The following is a 19,392-nucleotide window of genomic DNA, read 5'->3' as shown; positions in this document are numbered from 1 at the left end:
GAACTAACACTGTTTTTCATGTTGAAGGTCAGGGCTATGTTTTTCTATATAAAGGAAATATAGAAATGTTCTCTCGCTGTGAATTTTTTTATTATTGCTTAGACTTAGGGAAAATTCTAGACATTTTTTCCACCCCGAATTTCCTTTTACAATGTGGTTCTAGGCTTCCATGGAGGATAGCAACCACAGTTTGCATTTTTTTCCTCAAGTGTTTTTTTTTTTTTTTTGCCTTTTCAAAAATAACCCCATTTTGTCCAAGGAACCAATAACAACAATATCAGATCTAAACAATTAAATTTATTATTCTTAGTGTAAGTATTAATCTAACATTAAAAACACAAAAAACACCTTGTTAATAATAATAGTTATCAAGCTGTTTGTTTGCCCTGAATGTTGACAGGTTCCATCATTTCGGTGAATGTGTGTGCATGAATATGAATGTACTGTTTGACAAAATGTAAAACATAAAACTTGGCACCATAACACATCTGACATCAATGTTTGTCTGTAATATCAAATGAACAGTTTGTTGACTTGTTTTCCCTTTATATTCCACCTGCACAACAAATCTACTTCATCTCACCATTTATCATCTACTAACCTTTACTGTGCTGCTGTGTGTTTTTGTTTCTGTCGAGGCAAAAGCCTTTAACCTGCCTCCCAATTTATGTCTTGTTCATCCACAAGACTCTCACTCTTTACCAATCAGTTTCTCTTAAATTTGTCAAGTCGCATGTGTAAACTTGTTTAGTTGTACATCAGTCAGTGTTGAAGCTTGCACTGGTGTTAAGGTGTGTAGGCCGTTCCCAGATGAGGGCTGGATGAGCCGGAAAGCACTCCCGGAAGGGAACGTGTGCTAATGGGGCTGTAGCTGGGTTCAGAGCTGCGTCTGGGGCAGAGCTGGGACAGAGGCCTCCCCTGTACAGATCTGCCAGGAGGCCGGCGCAGCACAGGGGACTTTTTAGGCGATTTGGGGAGCTTGTAGAGAAAGACGTTGTAGTGCAGTGGGGGGCTTGTCTCGGGGAGCATTTTTGCCTCTTTGGGAAGAAGCAACTCTAAGTCGATGGTCACACCACCCTGGACACATACACACATACAAAGGCACAGGTACAAGTACACAAGCATAAAAACACAAACAGGAATGAAAAAAAAAATCACATATAACACAGTTACACAGACAAACACATGGTAAACCCATACATAAAGAAAAAGCATAAAGAATTTTAACAAATACAGTGCATAAATTGATAACTCCCTCCCAGCACAAAAAGTCAAAGTGAATAGAGGAAACTATTAGGTCATTGTTTTGTGAGCATTATCGAGTGATTTGAGTGTTGACACCAACCTGGCACTAACTATAAGCGGTGAATGAAGTAGACATGAACAAGTAATCAGCTTGCAGGAATTGATCTCGTATTATCAAGCCGAATTAAACAAAGGATTGTACTTCACTAGGGCTCTGTAGTAAGCAGAGGGGTGCTTAATCTTTTCAGAATTTTTGTAATACCTTATTTTGTGGCTCATTTCCAACTGTCAAATTGGAATACTATGACTGGGTGCGTGCTTGTTTCTACTTAGTGTGCATATAATTGCTATACAAAAATCTGGCATTATTCACCAAATTAAATTTAAATGTCTAATTGTTGTATCAGTGATTCAATTCTTAGATCTAACTTTCAGAGGAAAGCAGCTTTTTAAACTTCAGGTAATAGCTCAAAATTGGTAATAGCTTAATCTTTGCTAACTCACAGCCAGACTGGGCAGCAAATTGCAAATGATATGAAAAGTAATCACGTTTTTTTATACAAACCCAAATATGTAAAGACAGTCTTGCAATTAAGCATTGACATGAAGGTGAAATGTCCAGTGTGGTTAGCAGTACCTGAGGAACGCTAAAGCCATGCACAGATGCAAAGCAAAAGAGTGAGGAGGAGCAGAGAAAGTGAAAAGGAGTCAAAACAGGAGCGCTGGAGTTCAGGAATACACTGGCACTCAGTTTGGTACTGGTAAAATGTTTTATTCCAAACAAACTGGCTTTATTTACTTTCATTTGCTTTCTCAAAAAAAAAAAGTAAAAAAAAAAATTTCAATACACCAAAATAATTAGAAATCAATTAGTTTCAAGACACAATGAGCATTAAAACTGTGTGATACTGCATATAAATATTAATCCAAGCAGTATTTGTATATATATTCAGACATATGCACTGAATAATTAAACAAACTGACAAATCTCAGAATTATTTTTACACAGTCTAAATAGCTACGTTATTTCCCACAGACGGTTTTTTTTTTTTTTTTTAAAGAACACCAATGCATGCTGACTTGAGTAAGGCAGGACAGACAGGAGTTCAAAAGGTGACAGCGGTGAAGACTGAAGGTCAAAGGTTAAAAACCTGGCGGCTAAACCTTTGGGTTGTGGGGTGAAGTGTTTCATAGCGTAGCGTGTCTTAGCGGAACACAGTATAACAAAGCTTGACATAACACGATGCAGCGTGACATCAGCAGGGACAGCAAGCAAGGACAAGGTGAATGTGGCAACACCAAAGTGCTGGTAAGGTTCTCTTGCGGTAGAAACTCCACCGTGTGATGACAGAGTACAAACATAAGTTAGCATGCTAGTTCAGTGCTTTGTTTGTGTTTTGAAGCCCACATTGAGCCATCTTGAGGTGAATGCAAGGAAGAGTGCCATATCAATGTTTAGTCCACTAATTAGGGTATATTTTATCAATTTCAAGGTGTCAAATGTGTATCTTGCTATAGTCATAGCGCCAGCTAGTGGCAAAAGGGTGTTACTACACGTTGTTCATGTTCTGCATTGAGTTTACCTCCTCCGCATTATCTTCTGTGGCAGCCTTATCATTTTCCAGTTTTGGGGTGAGCGAGTTCTGGTTGTTCAAAGACTCGTCCTCTTTAGGGTGACATTTGCATGGATCTTCTTTGCAAGTGCAATCCTGCAGAGGAACACACATACACACAAGATGAAAATGAGGGGAAAAAATAACAAAATGTTCCACTCCACCCTTATACCTGGCATTAACATCTCAAATGTGTCTCCGGTGACCACTTCCACTGCAATCACACACATAAAGCTATCATTGCATAACAGTCATATGAATTATTTCTGAAAGTTGTGGTTCATTTTGGAGCTTGACAGCCCCCTAATGACTGAATGGAACTGGATGAGGGAGAATAAATGATTAAATATTTAGGTGAGCCTCTGTTTTTAGTGCAATTATGCCAGTCTGTGACTTAAATTGTCTGTTTGGAAGTCCATTAAAAAAAATAATAATAATAATCAATTAAGAAAAGTCAAAATAAGACAATTATGACAATTCAAAATTATGATAACTGTGGTTCAGTTTCAACTTATGACTTGAAGATGACATATTTTGTAATTATGACTTTGTAACAAGCCAATTATGAGATAAGTCATAATTGACCATCTCAGTTTTGACTGTCAATTAAAAAAAAGTAAAAATTGACATTCAAATTATGAGATAGTACAGTATGTCAGTTTTGGCTGTAGACACATTTGACTAATTTGACTCATAACTAACAGTAAACCATGCTTATTCAGAAGTCATTACAACAAGTTGCTTAAAAGCAAAGCTTTTTTACTGTACAACTTGCTACCCGTGATATCCTTTTTTGGAACCACAAAGGCAATGACACACCATGGGGAAGAATAAAAAGAAGACTATTCATGCTGCTGAAATCAGATATGTGTAAATACTCATTCTCAAGTGAGAGAAGATGAAAAATGTCAAATAAATTCTCCCCGGAGGCAGTAAGACCAGTAAACAACTCACTCACAAGTAAACAAAGTCACCTAGGGATATTTTCATAGCTCTTTCGTCTATGTTATGTCATCAATCATCCCTCATTTCTTGCCTCATCTCAGTCAAGCTGTCAAACTCTTTTAATCATAAAAGAGACCCTTCCACTATGAACTCACTGGGGGAATGGACCGGCGGAGTTGAAACTAGGTTTGAGTTTCACCTCAGAATAAACAACTGGCCTAAATCAAAGTGCAGGAGAACAGGATCTGACAAGTTCAAGGTAACAGGTGAAAATAGCAGTAAGACCGCTGTTTAGTCCTCTTTGAAAGATCAAATGTTACACGCACAACTGAAGGAATAGGTTGGAGTCTGTCTGAATGGATCATTCATTCATGATAATCTACTCTGAAAGATGACCTCCAAATGGGAGCACAGAGAAACTCTTTTTTTTCACACAAAGTTTAAATGTTTCTCTCTCTTTTTTTCATCCATCTGTTTATATACTGTCAATGTCATGATATCAAAATGCAGTTATTTTCGTAAATCGCTATTGAGATTAATTAGGGATGCTTCAATATTAAGATTAACATTCATTTGGTAACACGTAAGTATAGGGACCAATTCTCACTTTTAACTAGTTGCTTATTAGCATGCCTGTCATAACATATTGGCTGTTTACTAGTACTTACAATCTATTTATTCTGCATGTCCATAATCTACATCGCTAATCCTACCCAAAACTCAACAACTACCTTACTAACTATTAATAAGCAGCAAATTAGGAGTTTGAGGCAGAAGTCATAGTTAATGGTTTGTTAATAGCGAGAATTAGACCTTAAAATACAGTGACCTTAAATTTTTAATATTTTAATATTTTTTAATATAAAGTTTAATATTTATTCTAAATAACATTTTAAATAGCCTTCTACAGACATAAATCATTTAAAAAAACTACAAATGAATTCAGGCATCACACAGGACTTATTTAATAATTTCAATTTATATATAATATATATATCAGTCTCTCATATGATACATATGATCATTTTGAATATTTATCTAAAAATTTACAGTATAAAAAAGGTATATATTACAGATTAGAGACTTTTTAAAGAGTATATTTACCTATTCATATTATTAAAATATTTGTGTTTTTAAAGATTAACTTTATTAAGATTAACTGTGTTTAGATGATGGCAAAGTTAATCTAAATGTAACCGAGGAGATGCACAATAAGATATTTGATATCAGACAATGCAAATAAATAATATATTACTCAATAATAAAAATACTACCACCAATAAATTATATAGTATCGATATTTCATGTATCTTAGATTTATGAATAGAATATGTTAAACACAAATTTCTACAAGGTCACTGTGTTGTTAGTGCTTTGAATGATGCGAGAGCTGACAGTGACACACTGTGTTCACTAGCATAAATGTTAAATTGCATGAATCACAGTAAAAAGTCACAATAGCAACTATGGCGAGGAAGCATCTGTTTTAATCCGCTAAATCTATTATTGCTTGTCTATGTTCTTTCATAGGAAGTAAATGCTCAAGATATGTTTTAACCATGACAGCAGACTTTTAAGGTGAGTAATAATCAAGCTACAGGATTAATCAAAGCTCGCTGGAAGGAGGTCAGATTGAGTCCTCTTACCTCGCTGCAGGGATCTTCTTTAGGTTTATATTCCCACGTGTATCTGCTCATGGTTTTCTAAGGAGTGGGGTGGCGAGAGAGGATTACTCTGCTGACACACTTCTGGTACATCGTTATATCATGTCCTCTTAATTAATTGACACCTCAGCAGACATTGATATTCTTTGTACCTTGTAAAATTTGGTCTGAGTGTATTGACTGCCCAACTGCTCTACACAACTGCTAATATGATCAGTATGTTTGGAAACGCATAAAATAATCCAGTTTCTCCAGTGCTTCATGCAGCCTGTGGTACTTCACATGACCTTAGGTGGCACATGCGAGTCAATGACAGGCGTTAAGGCAAAGAGTGAGAGATGAAGACGATGGTGTTTCTATTTCTCATCTTAATGATAAAAAAAAGAGTGGAAAAGAGAGAATTCCAAGACAATAAGCATGCCACCTAAACCAAAAGAGAGAGGGAGCACTCTATACCTTCAGTACTCATGCACAGGAAAACAGAGGGGAAGAGAGGAGAGAAGTTACCTGACACATAATGTTATCATAGTAAGCCAAAGCACGGGGATGGGGGAGGTTAGTCGGGGTGTCACACAGTTTCCTTACATTTGCCTGAGAGCCCTCTGCAACGGTGGACAGCGAGAAGTTATCGGTGTGCTGCTCAGACTTTGGGCGGGACTTACTGAAAGATAGAGAGAAAGACCAACAGAAAATCATTTAAATAAAACAAAATAATAAAAAAAACATAATCTGAATTTGAAAAATGTTGTTTTCTTGTCCATAATAATGAACATTATTTAGACAAAACTGTTTCAATATGAATTGCACTAGAAAGTGGCTTGGACATTATTACTCTATTTGATGCAGTGGATTAAAAGCTCAAGTTGTTTCTTCTACAAGTAAACACATGCACACAGATGTTACCTGCAGCAGATGGCCCTGATGGGCAGTTAAAACTAAACCTTAATCACTTTTCATCTTGTCTTCATTACTATGCTCGGTCCCACTTTATATTAGGTGGCCTTAATGTCTATGTACTTACATTTAAATAAATAATTTGATACAATGCATTTATTGTGTACATACATGTTTACATTGAACTTTTTAAAACACCTGCATGTAATCACATCTGTAATTAATTTCTGTAATTACATTTATAATTTCACTGTTGACCCATCCCTTAAACCTTAAACCAACCCATACCACCTGACCTATACCTAAACCTTTTGTAATTGAATATGAACATTATAAGTAAATTGTACTTATTTTTAATGTAAGTACATAGTAGTTAAGGCCACCTAATATAAATTGGCACCCTATGCTCCCCTCATGTTTTCCTTTCTCTTCCACTCCTCTGCTCTCCATCACACCCCTCTCTTGGTGTTTAAATGCCTTTGGCTGCACGGTATATAGGTCACTCTCTCGTGTAGCACTGTCAGATTGGCCTACTTTTAGCAAAGAAGGTTGACATCATTGTGGTCAAAGCTCATGTTAACACTGTACATTTTATTGTACTCCAGCATGAATGTGCAACAGTGTATTCAACTGAAATTTAAACAATCAGATCTTAGACTAAGAAGTGTGTATACATGCAAGTGTCACCTGTGCTTGGAAAGTCGTCTGTTTTCAGTCTTAAGCACATGCATTCTCTTGGAGAAAAAGACTACAATCATGAAGAGAAGGAGCAACATGATGGCAACTCCGCCCACTGCTATACACATCACTTGGAAATCTGAAATGACCGACTCGCACCTGGAGCCTTTGTTCCAAATATACTCCTGAATGTTACATCTACAAACAACAAAGAGAGGGGCGTTAGAAAAGTGGCAGTTGAGCAACATTCCAAACTAGAATATATAATAATTCATTCTATAAGCATTCGTTGTATAAAATAATTTTGTATAAGCAGGATTTTGAACAATGCAGTCTATATGAACACAGAAGGAAATATTTCTGAAGTAACCAAAGAACTTTCAAATTCTAAAATAAATTGAATGGAAATGCAATAGATTAGGAACTAGACTGGTTTAGATAATAGTATTATCCAAATCTTGATTTTTTTCATTGATCAGGAGACATAAGTACTATTATTAGTCATTAAAAGTCGTGTAAGTGTATATAGCAAAGTTCATAAAATCTTGGGCTTAAGTAAAAAAACTTGAATTAGTTTGGAATAAAAATATTTAAGAAAGTGAGAAACACTACAGTGTGTTGTACAGTATAAGTGTGTTGTGTGGCCTGTTGACCCATTTATCATTACTATGATTCTACTGCAAGGTTACAGCAGAGCTTACAGCTGCATGACTGGACAGATGGCCCTGTCAAGGACGTCCATGTGCTCCTCTATTAGTGCCGGTCCCAGAGAGAATAAAGCACCCGAACTGTGCACAGTTCACAGCTTATAAATAGATTTACAAATTCTCTGTGCTCGATATCTTATTGAAGATGCTGGATCTGTTATTTTTCTATATGTAATGTATTTCAGCCCATATGGTTGGTTAAATTACAGCTGTGCTGATATTGCTTTTATACAACAGTTTAATAAACAAGAAGTTACTAATGAGTAACTTATATTTTAGACAAAATATTGCAAGTTACATTTTTGTTGGCAGAGCAAAAACAGTAGTTTCAAATGAAGCCAAAGCAAATACCATTAATCTAACAGACATGCCATATGATGCTGGGCAAGCACAAACCACAAATCTATACTTACACTCTGCACCCTATGGGTTCATTCTGTAGTGAGTGAAAGGCCAATCAATAGTGCACATGCAGGAAATCATTGCTCAGTGTGTATGTAGGCCAAGTTTACTATATACAGCCTAAAAAGATCAATCTGAAACTTAGTTTTATGGTCTATTACTAACTACCCATCCATTTAGTGTAAACCATTGGCTGCGCTACACAGAAACACATTCACTATCAAACAATGCACCCACTGACCCACATCCCTTTGAGCAAATGATTAATAAAGTTCTGCACTGGACTGAGAAGAGCTGCAGCAGTAGTGGATGCTGGTTTAGTAGTGATATGATGCCAAGCCATGAGGACAGGCTTGAAGTGTGGAACTGAAATTATAGCACTTGTTTGTGAGACAAATGCTAAACATTCTTAATATGCACACAGGAATTCAGTCCATCATCTTTATCATATTACTGATGCAATCTTCTGATTATCACCATGTGTAAAACTTCATACATTTCTATATAAAAAAAAAAAAAACCTGATTGTGTTTGTCAATCTCCATTACTGAAATTAGTTACAAATGTGAAAGGCATTTACAGTTCTTTGGTGTTTTGTAAAAGCATTTGTATTTAATAATGGTTTATGTACAGTATATGTGCCTCATATTTCTTACATTTTATATTCTAAAGCTGCTTCACAAATAGTTTAACGTTTAAACAATGTGAGAAACTGTTCATGGTTCTGGCATTGCGTGCTGGATAACTATTAGGAACTTAAAATTCTGCCTTATATTATTAAGTTATGGCATTTTTTTTTTTTTTAAAAACCTTGTAGCTATGAAATTGCTTTTTGAAATAGGCTTTTGAAGGCGCCAGGCAAGTGTTAATGAAGGACACTGACAAAAAAAAATGGGCTCGTTCTGTTCTACCCAACTGCACAACACATACTGGATCGAGCATATTGAAGTCAACAGCTAATGATCATTGATATTTCTAGCAGATGGAGGGAAAATAATACATTTAGTAAGTGCACTGTTGGCATAGTTTTGTCACCAAACATTTCTTAAAGCAAGATGTCTTCATGTTCTTTTAGCAGCAACTAACATAATGGCTGAAGACTTACATGGTCCCACTTTATATTAGGTGGCCTTAATTTCGATGTACTTACATTTTAATTAATCATTTACAATGCACTAATTGTGTACATACATGTTTTTACATTGTACTTTTGTTTGTAAAAATACCTGCATGTAATTACATCTGTAATTAATTTCTGTAATTACATTTATTGTTAAACTGTTGACCCATCCCTTACACTTTAACCAACCCCTTAAACCTACCCATACCACCAAACCTGTCCCTAACAGTACCCGTGTCCCACCTCAATAGCAGCAAGTGTTTTGCAATATAACACGAACACAGTTAGCACATTGTACTTATTTTTTATGTAAGTACATAGCAGTTAAGACCACCTAATATAAAGTGGGACCACTTATACAATGATTTATATATTATATATCTTATTTGTTTTATTTATGGAAGAGTGTTGTTACATTAGGTATTTAAATAAAGGCCAAAAAGCTTTCCTATAAAGCCAATGGCAGCTGCCACACAGTGTAAAATTATGTGTGTGACCTGGTTAGCATGAGCTTGGCCCAGTTTCAAGATCATTGAGGGTAGGCCGTTCACTACTATTCCCAAGAGATGGCTTCAATTTAAGACTCAATCCCTCTTCAATCTCAACATTTGATGTAAATCATAATCCCGCACCATGAACAGATGCAAGAACATGACAGAGGAATTGAGCTTCATCTTTAAACTCATTATAAACGTTTGATCAGATGCCACTGATGCTTTGCACATTCCTTACACATTGTGTGCATCTTACCGGCAAAAAGCTCCAATACCGTCAACCACATAGCACTGTCCTCCATTGAAGCAGTAACTGGGGTAGATGTCACATGACGAGATACATGTGCCATTATAACGCACAAATCCATAGAGACAACCAGAGTTGAGCACATCTGATGCTCCAGGTGAAGCTTCTCCAGATCCATCATCAGAGGTAATAACTCTAGTGTTGGAGGGAACTGCGCTGGCTATGAGAGGAATGTTTTCATCTTCCATGTCAGGTGGCGTTGGTTGGCTTTCCTCTATGTAAACTTCTGTGGGTGAATAGTCAGGTGAAAGATAATCATAAAAATCAGAAAGGGTCCAGGAAGTTGGATCTCCACCCTGGAGTTCCTGAACCCAACCAGGAGGATCAAGAACATGCTGTTGGTGAGAAGGATAGTGAAAATTCACTGTGATAACTTCTTCTGGTTGGGAAGAGGTGGACTCAGGAGGAGGACTCGTGGCAGGATCTAACAACGTCCCATCTGCTTGTAGTCTCTCACTCTTCCAGTGCGGGGCGCTGTCCTTGATTCTCTCCTCGCTAAAATCCAGCTGGGACAGGCCACGTGTCCGGGGTTCAGCCAGCGTGGGCAGCCGGGCAGCTGTGCCATCTATCGTCAGATCAATGAGGCGTTCCATTTCGGATGAATCAACAGTACTGGTTGAGGTTTCCCCACTGCTGCCTGACTCTTCTCCAGCTCGTGGTTTTCGAGAGTGAACTTGGGCCTGGGCAATAGGTGTGGATTCACCAGGAAGTACAGGCTTAAGCCCCACCCCATACAGGTCTGAGGAATTAGTGCCAGTAGAATTGGAGATAAATGAACTGCCTGGAAAACAAAAAAATAATAATAAAAGTTTGTCACAAACTCTTTTATTTATTTATTTTCTTATTTGTATAAGAACCTCTTCAAAGGCACTCTCTGCTATACTGAAAACTCAGCAACTCATGCAGAGAGAGAACAAAAGACATAATATGTCTGTATCACACACCCAGACAAATCTGCTTAATTATACACTGCTGTACGCAAGGCCCCAGATTTCTTTCCAAAGCGGCTTGTGGTAGCTGGATTAGCAGCTCTGATTTACTAATGTACCCCACTGAGCCCGGCTAGGATTGGGATTCAGATTAGGATTAAGGGCTGTAGGTTGAGACTTGCATTGGTCAGTCTGGATGGGTAAGCTTTAATGCACAAAGATAAACACACAATGAAGAATTCCTCTTTAGCTCTGTAAAATCTCACTGACCTAACTGATTATCATTTACTGATACTGTTAACCATTCTAATGCAATCTAACTCAAAAATATGAGGAACATTTACAGTCAATTTTACAGATTGGCTTTTAGCAATCTACTTGAAGTATTTGACTGAGAGTGTAAAAATCTGTTTCCATGGGCATTCATCCTTGGTTTAATTCCTCTTTATTGTAAATTAATTCCAAGTCACACATCTCTCTCTCACACACACACACACACACACACACACACATGCACACAGTTGCCAAGAAGCAATGTAAAGGGGCTGCCATTTTGGAACATCTCAAAAGCCATGTAAAACAGAGACCCTTCTGTCCTCGCCACTTGATTCACTTCCTCGCTTTCTCCCATTCATTTATTCACACAATCCCCCGTGAGAGGGTTTGGCAGTGGGTGCATAAATTATTTCTCACATACTTCACGTGATGTTCAAGTATTCTATTACATTCTTATGTAGTTTTCCACCAACTAAAGTTTAATTTCAAACCAACAGTTGGCTCCTTTTACGTTTATTTTGACATTTTTAAAAGCTAAAAGATGAGAATAAAACACAGTCACCCCTCCAAGACAGAGCAAGAGAGAGGCTACGAGAGGAAAATAGTTGTTTTGATTTGCATAACTCCTTGCGAAGGGGTCAGCTGACAGAAAAGAGAGGTTGGGGGAAAGTCTTGTTGAAAGAAAAATAACACAAAACACATGCTATAATGGAGTGAAGATGAGAAAATGTGACAGTGAGAGTGTGTTTCTCCTTCCGCCTATTTGAAGACCAGTGCCAAAGCCTTTGAGAATGATTTCTGTCACCTATTTAGTAAGCAAGTCAAGACTGCTAGAGAGAGGGGGATAGTGAGAAAAAAAAGGGGGTAAGATGATTGAGAGTGAGAAAGACATAGGGAAGAGAAGTATTTTCTCATGATCTCACCAGTGAGACATTTAAATTTGTAAGTGTGTGAAAGTATGCCGTCTTTATTCTCTCACTGTGCTCATGGCCTCTATTTACAATCAATACCACACAAAATCTGAATCTAATCAGAATACAAATAAATGATGGTCAAGGAAGACCAATCTAAACATCAAACTTAAGTGCTATAGTACTGTAAAGCAACACTGTACTGTTGAATATCTTAATATTCTGTCTTCACCTTCATTAAAAAAAACAGCACACACTCTTCATCTGTCTCTGGTTGACATTATTTGCTTATGTAACACTCTTGAGGGGAGAAAACATGACTTGTTGCAGAGCATGGAAAATTGCAAATGTCAACTCTTCCCGTCTTCTCTCATCCCTCGTACTATCCTTCTCTCCCTCGATCACTGATGACCCAAACAGACCTGTAATCTGAGGGAGTATTTGAGGTTACATGTCAAGATGCTCCACAATGTCCATGTACACGGAAAATGCATTAACAATAGAATTACAATGGCAGAAAGGGTTATATGGAATTATGTATAGAGAACAAAAGTAAATATTTAGAAGAATGTTTGTCTATAAAATACAAGTCCAAAACAACACTGGATCCCATTGCCTTTCTTTGAGTGCATTAAAGGAATTTTAAAATATATTATTTTGTGTAAAACGGGAAATTTCTAGGTGAACAACTCCTTTTCACTCAATCTTCAAAATGTGTTAAACAGAGCTGATTTAGTGCATTCTTATTGGTAGTTAAAACCGTAATTAAATTAGCCAAAGTATTTAAAGTCAGCACAAAAAGACAAATCATTGATTTTCAAAACGCATGTTGTTGATCTTTGTGTAAACAATTCATCCATCACAGTTTCAATTTACTGTTATTTTTTTACCTCATAAATTTTCATGTCTTAAATCGATTTTCGCCAGACTTCTGGAATGACCAGTCATTTAACCTCCTTAAAGGGAGTTCACCCAAAAATGAAAATTCTGTTATTAATTCCTCACTCTCATGTCGTTACAAACCCATAAGACCTTCGTTCATCTTCAGAACACAAATAAAGATACTTTTGATGAAATCTGAGAGCTGAAGAGAAGAAATTGTTCAATTAAGTCATTATTCTTGTTTTCTTTGTAAACAAAAGTATTGTCTAAGCTTCATAAAATTAGGGTTGAACCACTGATGTCACATGGACTATCTTAACGATGTCCTTACTACCTTTCTTGGCCTTGAAGGTGGTAGTTGCATTGCTGTCTATGCATGGTCAGAAAGCTTTCGGATTTCATTAAAAATATCTTAATTTGTGTTCTGAAGATGAACGAAGGTCTTACAGGTTTGGAACGACATGAGGATGAGGAATTAATAACAGAAATTTCATTTTTGGGTGAACTATCCCTTGAAACTTTTCTTCAGTTGACTGCAGGCTTGCAATCAGATCCGACTCCATCTAATCAAAAACCAATGGATAAAAATCCTGATCTATATTTTTGATAATCCATTGTAGATGTACATCACCATACAGAAGAAAGGATCTGTCACTTTTTCCATTTCACTGCAATTTTAAAATGCATGGGGCAGAGGCTGCAGAACTTTTTGAATGACGGGCATTTCCAATTTCTGTGAGCGCAGATGCCATGTAGGCCTGGTAATTTCTTCTACTATGCAGCCAATGCATCAGACAACTTAACATTGAACTCACCTCACCTTAATTTCAAATATGATGACTTGGTATCCTAAAGACAAGTGTCATTCTAAGCTCTGCTGAACAAAATCCACACGGCACCCATGTGTTTAGTTATAAATAGTACTGTGATGCTGCTTGGCAGGGGAGCTGGCATGGACATCCTTGGCATCAGGGATGGGGTGTAGCTTCACAGCAGTATCAGTGCAAAGCCGAACAGACATATAGAGATGCCAGACCTGATGGATTAACAGTGCCAACTCAGTTGCCCCACCCCAAATCATGCTACTGTTGTACAGCATGACCCATTAATAGTTATGCCACCTAAATTAAATATTCAGGCTAAAAATTGCACTCAATGTGTTGAGAATGTATAAGATAAATGAAATGTTACTTTGGTAACATGCATGAGCCAGTAATGAGCGTTTGAGCAGATTACAGATGATCAGTTAAAACAATTCCAGTTCACTCTAATCTCGATTTAAGAGGGAAAACCAATTGTTTGTTTCTCCATTCATAAACAGCATGGCTTTTTTTTATTAATGTTATTCAATGAATGCAAAAGTTAAAGAATGATAACTAGAACTATAAAGTTTTCATTTTTCTAAATCTATGAGTCACACCACACCACAACTATAATGAAAACAACGTTGAAAACACTTTCAGAGCTAGTCAGAATCCACCCGACATTAAAGCTTGAGCATTTAAAGCATCAGATGACATAATATGCAGCCCACATTTTACACAACCTTTACTGATTAAGTAGTTTAATCAGTGAACCACTTAATAAATAAATAGCTTTTAATATATAATAATTTTAGCTATTCACATTAACATAATAAATAATTTATAATTTACAACATTTTACATTTTATTAAACTATAAAATTATAAAATATTTTACATGTAAAATATTCAACAAATATAGAATCACTTTCATGTGGACATGCACATTTTAATGACCGATTTTCAAATAGTGCTTGAAGAGACAAAAACATTCTGATTAATATTGGTGTATGCAAGCTGTCATATGTGGATTTCTCAAAATCATAATTTTGTCTTAATCAGGTTAATGCTTTTGCATTACTGGTTTATAATCAGAATGTCCAAATTCCAATTGATGCAAATATTTTTTAGTGCATGTACACAGGGTCAGTGTGTCTAGAAACGCCATTGAGTTTAACAAGTACAAAACTGGATCAACGGCAATATGATTAATTCAACCGTGATGTTTTACTGCACAGACGCTGAAAACCAGCAAGTATCCAACAGGTTGTGTAGTTCCATAAGTTTCCAACAGTGTAGACAGCTCAAGTGTCAGCGTCTGGCAGGATAAATACTGTTGGCCCTCACTGGGAGCTCCATACGGGCAGGCTAGGCGAGCGCTAACACTAGCTCGTTGATGCTAATGCTCATTGACAGTCTCTGCTGTTATGAGATCGCAGTGGCAGATGGCTCTCTTGTGCCATGCATGGAAAGGATCTAAGCAAGTTTAGCAAGAAAGTGCACTAAAGAAATGATCAAGAAAGGGCACTAAAGAAATGATCTGAGGCTGGTTTTAGACGTTTTAAAATAAACATCAAGACCGACATGGTTCAAAGAATCTGTGCACATTTTTGTGAATGCATCCTGCTTGTAGCTTTTTATTTCTCTCTCTCGCTCTCCTAAGGTTGGGGATGTGAGTGCCAGGTCTTGGCAAAAACAACAAAGAAGAGTAACAGCATGCCCACAAATTTCAGCTAGGCACCAGCAACGCATGTTCAATTATACTAATGATTGTCCTTAGTTTAACATAACAACAAAAGAAACAAAAATTATAAGTTAAGTATAAGAGGGAATAATAGCAACTGGCAACAATACACAGTACATTTTTTATTAATGTTTAAAATACTTTATTTGTGAGAAGTACTGTAATAGGGTTACAGAATCAAGTTGAAAAAAAAAATGAATCTGTAAAATAAACAGATCTACACTTAAGCAAGTTAAAATTTGCCCAAATATCTGATTGCTGCATGAGGGACAGGTGATAATGTTCTGGAATGTGAGGGGTATACAGTACTGTAAGTGCTATTAGCATGATAAGTAAAGGGCACAATAAGCTATCAGACAGTATTGTGTGAATTCTGTGGAATATGTGAATTCTTTATAATGTAAGTACTGTATGCTTGGAATCAATTTGCACTGATATTTTTAGCCTGGAAAATAATCATTGTGTTTTTCCATTTCAGAATGCTACCAGCCAAGAAAACCCGTCTCATCATATGTGTATGATATATAACTGATGCTGTCCAAAATGAGAACAGTGACTTTGAAATGGACTTTGATTTGATTTTTAAAGTCAAGTCATGAAGAATATTTGAAAGCTTTCATTCAGTTCATCAGGTTTTATAATTAAAATCAGAACATATATTTTTTATAATAAATGTTTTTTCTTCATAAAAATATTATTTTATCATTATTGTGTTGTTATTAGTGGGTATACATATATAGACTATTGGGGAGTCGTGGCCTAGTGGTTAGAGAGTTTGACTCCTAGGGTTGTGGGTTCGAGTCTCGGACCGGCAATACCACGACTGAAGTGCCCTTGAGCAAGGCACCGAACCCCCAACTGCTCCCCGGGCGCTGCAGCATAAATGGCTGCTCACGGTGTGTGTGTGTGTGTGTGTGTGTGTTCACTGCTGTGTGTGTGCACTTTGGATGGGTTAAAATGCAGAGCACGAATTCTGAGTATGGGTCACCATACTTGGCTGAATGTCACGTCACTTTTCTTGTAATGGCGTTACAGGAGCATTTCACCCAGCATTTAAACCTTTCAGATGTTCTCTACATTTGTTCAGACAGTAAGTAAAATCACTTAAATTCTGCTACCCAAAGAGCCCAACATTGCAATTTACACAAAAAACGGACATTCTGTATTAGAAGCTTCCTACAACAACATTTAAAAGATGAAATAATTTTTTCACAGGTTTTTTCTATATGTGGGTCTTCTAGAGTTAAAGCCCACCTTCTGCAGGCTATGACTAATCAATACTGTCAATCATAATTTACCAGAAAGTGTGTTAATCAATAATTCCAGCAACATGTCAGAGCAACTGCACCATTTATGTTCCCAACTCCACAAAAAAAAAAACAAGAGCACTGGATTTTTTTAATTGTTAATTATTTTAAAAAGCTAAATAAAAGCTATTATAAGGCTGTTAAAGGGATACTCCTCACCAAAATGAGAATTTTGTCATTCATCATTAATAACTCATTCCAAACCCATAAAAGCTTTGTTCATCTTTGGAACACAATTTAACATATTTTGGACGAAAACTGGGAGGCTTGTGACTGCCAAGTTAGGCTACAGTGTCAAGGTCAAGAAAAGTATGAAAGACATCATCAGAATAGTCCATCTGCCATTAGTGATTCAACCGTAATGTTATGAAGCGACGAGAATACTTTTTGTACGTGAATAAAACTAAAATAAAGACTTTATTCAACGATTCGTCTCCTCTGTGTCTGTCTGTATCATCATTCGATCTATGCTTTTCACACTTTTCTGGACCTTGACAGTGTAACTTACTTGGCAGTATTTGGGACAGACACAAGCCTACCGCTTTTCTCCAAAAATATCTTTAATTGTGTTCTGAAGACGAACAAAACTTTTACGGGTTTGGAACGACATGGGGGTAAGTGATTAATGACAAATTTTCATTTTGGGGTGGAGTTTGCCTTTAATGAGTGCTTGGGTCAGTTTTCTCAGCAGAGCCTGCTTGCTTAACGTCCTGTGTTGATGAAAGATGCATGTCACTGACACATAAAAATGTGGATTACCTGGTAAACTTAAACTTAGATTTAAAAATGAAGCATCAAATACAGCTGCGATTAAAAGATGCACTTGAAAAAGTCGTGAACATTTTTTGCAAGCCAAAAGTAAGTTTTCTATTATCTAGCCTAAAATACATAATACATGTTTTATACAAAGTATAAAATCGAGTAAATTATTTGGTCCATGATCAGCCATGAATTACTACATACATTTTTAATATATATATATATATATATATATATATATATATATATATATATATATATATATATATATATATATATATATATATATAAAACAATAGGGTGAAGAAAAAAAGTCAAAGACATTTTCTATCAGTAACGTACATTTTTAAACCTTCAATACGTCTCAAACTGAAACGACTCGAGCTTCCTCAAGTAACTATGCTAACGATTTATAATATAACTTGAAGTTAATTCACATGTAAACACTTATTTACCGTTAGATCCGATAGTGAATCTATAAAGTTTTAATACATTGTTGTATCAAATTTTCACAATTTATAGTCTACCCTAAAAAGCTCCAACAGGTCACAGAAAAAAACGTGGGGAAAGAACTACTACTAAAGTCTGTTAAATGAAGGAAAGGCAGGCATTTAGAAAGATTGTATAATATTACTCACCACTATTAACACACAATGGAGCGATGTGAAGAAGCAGGACGCTGGACAACACCACTGACTCCCAGCCTGCTGGAAACAACGTGCGCATGGAGCTCATCATGACACGAACTGTCTTCCAAAACACTTCAGATGAACCAGGTGGATCTTCTATTTAAGATATAGTCACACGGAAGAAATTTGAGAGAATCCGATCAATAATCCTGGACATAAATCTGCTTAGACTGAATGTGTTACGAAGCGCGCTGCTTCATGCCAACTTCGGATGTTGGTTGAGATTCAGGCCACCCTTCAGCGTGGACCCGTCATCTCTTATCCAACTCCAACAAGATGCCAAGACAGTTAAATGCGTCTCATTAGTAATTAGAGCCAGTATCAGGCGTCCACTGAGGAAGCGGAGAGTGTCGGTGCCACAGACTACATTAGGCTAATTCCAGCGGACTCCGCCAGCGCGGAGTTTTTATAAGCCAAACTCACGGTTGATGTTAAGTCATCTGCGCATGCGCGTCTTTACAGACACAATTTCTGTCATATGTGACAGAACCACTAAAAAAAGTCAATCAGCTCAGGAGTAAATATTTAACATTTACGGCCTCTTAAGACACTTAAATATAAAATATTGACATAGAAATGGTTTCATTGTAAAAAAAATAAATAAAATAAAATAAAAAAATGTAACTGTGCCCTTTGAATTAAATGGATAGTTCACCCAAAAATTTAAGTTCTGTCATCATTTTCTCACCCTCATGTTGTTCCAAACCTGTATGAGTTGCTTTCTTATGTTGAACATAACAATATATTTTGAAGATTATTTATTTCCCTACTATGGAAGTCAATGGGAACCACCAACTGTTTGATTACCAGCAATCTTTAAAATATCTTCTTTTATGTTCAACATAAACAAGCAACTCATGCAGGTTTGGAACGACATGAAGGAGAGTAAATGATGACAGAATTTTCATTTTTGGGTGAACTGTCCCTTTAAGGTACAAAACTGATGCAGGCGGCTCCCCAGAACAAAGCGTCTGAAATTGGGTCACCCATAGACGCCCGTCCAAACATAAACGAACACTGTGTA

The 19,392-nt window shown here is 36.6% G+C and overlaps 1 protein-coding gene across 4 annotated transcripts; it reads right to left on the bottom strand.

Annotated features, from left to right (window-relative positions):
- Positions 1–464: 464 nt before the first annotated feature.
- LOC132145268 (chondroitin sulfate proteoglycan 5-like) lies at positions 465–10,871 on the bottom strand. 4 transcript variants are annotated; one of them, XM_059556145.1, is made up of 6 exons: positions 10,019–10,871; positions 7,049–7,237; positions 5,975–6,128; positions 5,450–5,506; positions 2,829–2,954; positions 465–1,077 (listed from the first exon to the last, which is right to left on the bottom strand). In XM_059556145.1, the coding sequence occupies exons 1-6, from the start codon at positions 10,660–10,662 to the stop codon at positions 787–789; spliced, it is 1,461 nt and encodes a 486-aa protein (XP_059412128.1). In that variant the 5' UTR covers positions 10,663–10,871; the 3' UTR covers positions 465–786. The 4 variants fall into 4 exon arrangements, with proteins under 4 accessions (XP_059412128.1, XP_059412126.1, XP_059412125.1 ...); XM_059556143.1 differs by having other exon boundaries at positions 6,053–6,128; positions 10,019–10,809; XM_059556142.1 differs by lacking the exon at positions 5,450–5,506 and having other exon boundaries at positions 10,019–10,809.
- Positions 10,872–19,392: the final 8,521 nt, after the last annotated feature.

Source organism: Carassius carassius, chromosome 8, assembly GCF_963082965.1.
Source record: "Carassius carassius chromosome 8, fCarCar2.1, whole genome shotgun sequence".
Classification (NCBI taxonomy): Eukaryota; Metazoa; Chordata; class Actinopteri; order Cypriniformes; family Cyprinidae; genus Carassius; species Carassius carassius.
This window is presented reverse-complemented; position numbering and strand designations above follow the sequence as displayed.

Bases quoted from the DNA above. Each gene is read 5' to 3' on its own strand.
- LOC132145268 (XM_059556145.1), bottom strand. From the start codon at position 10,662: ATGGAACGCCTCATTGATCTGACGATAGATGGCACAGCTGCCCGGCTG. The intron at 7,238-10,018 runs GTAAGATGCACA...TGTTGTTTGTAG, and splicing joins GGTATTGGAGCTTTTTGCCG to ATGTAACATTCAGGAGTATA. The intron at 2,955-5,449 runs GTAAGAGGACTC...GTTCCTCTGCAG, and splicing joins AAGAAGATCCCTGCAGCGAG to GATTGCACTTGCAAAGAAGA.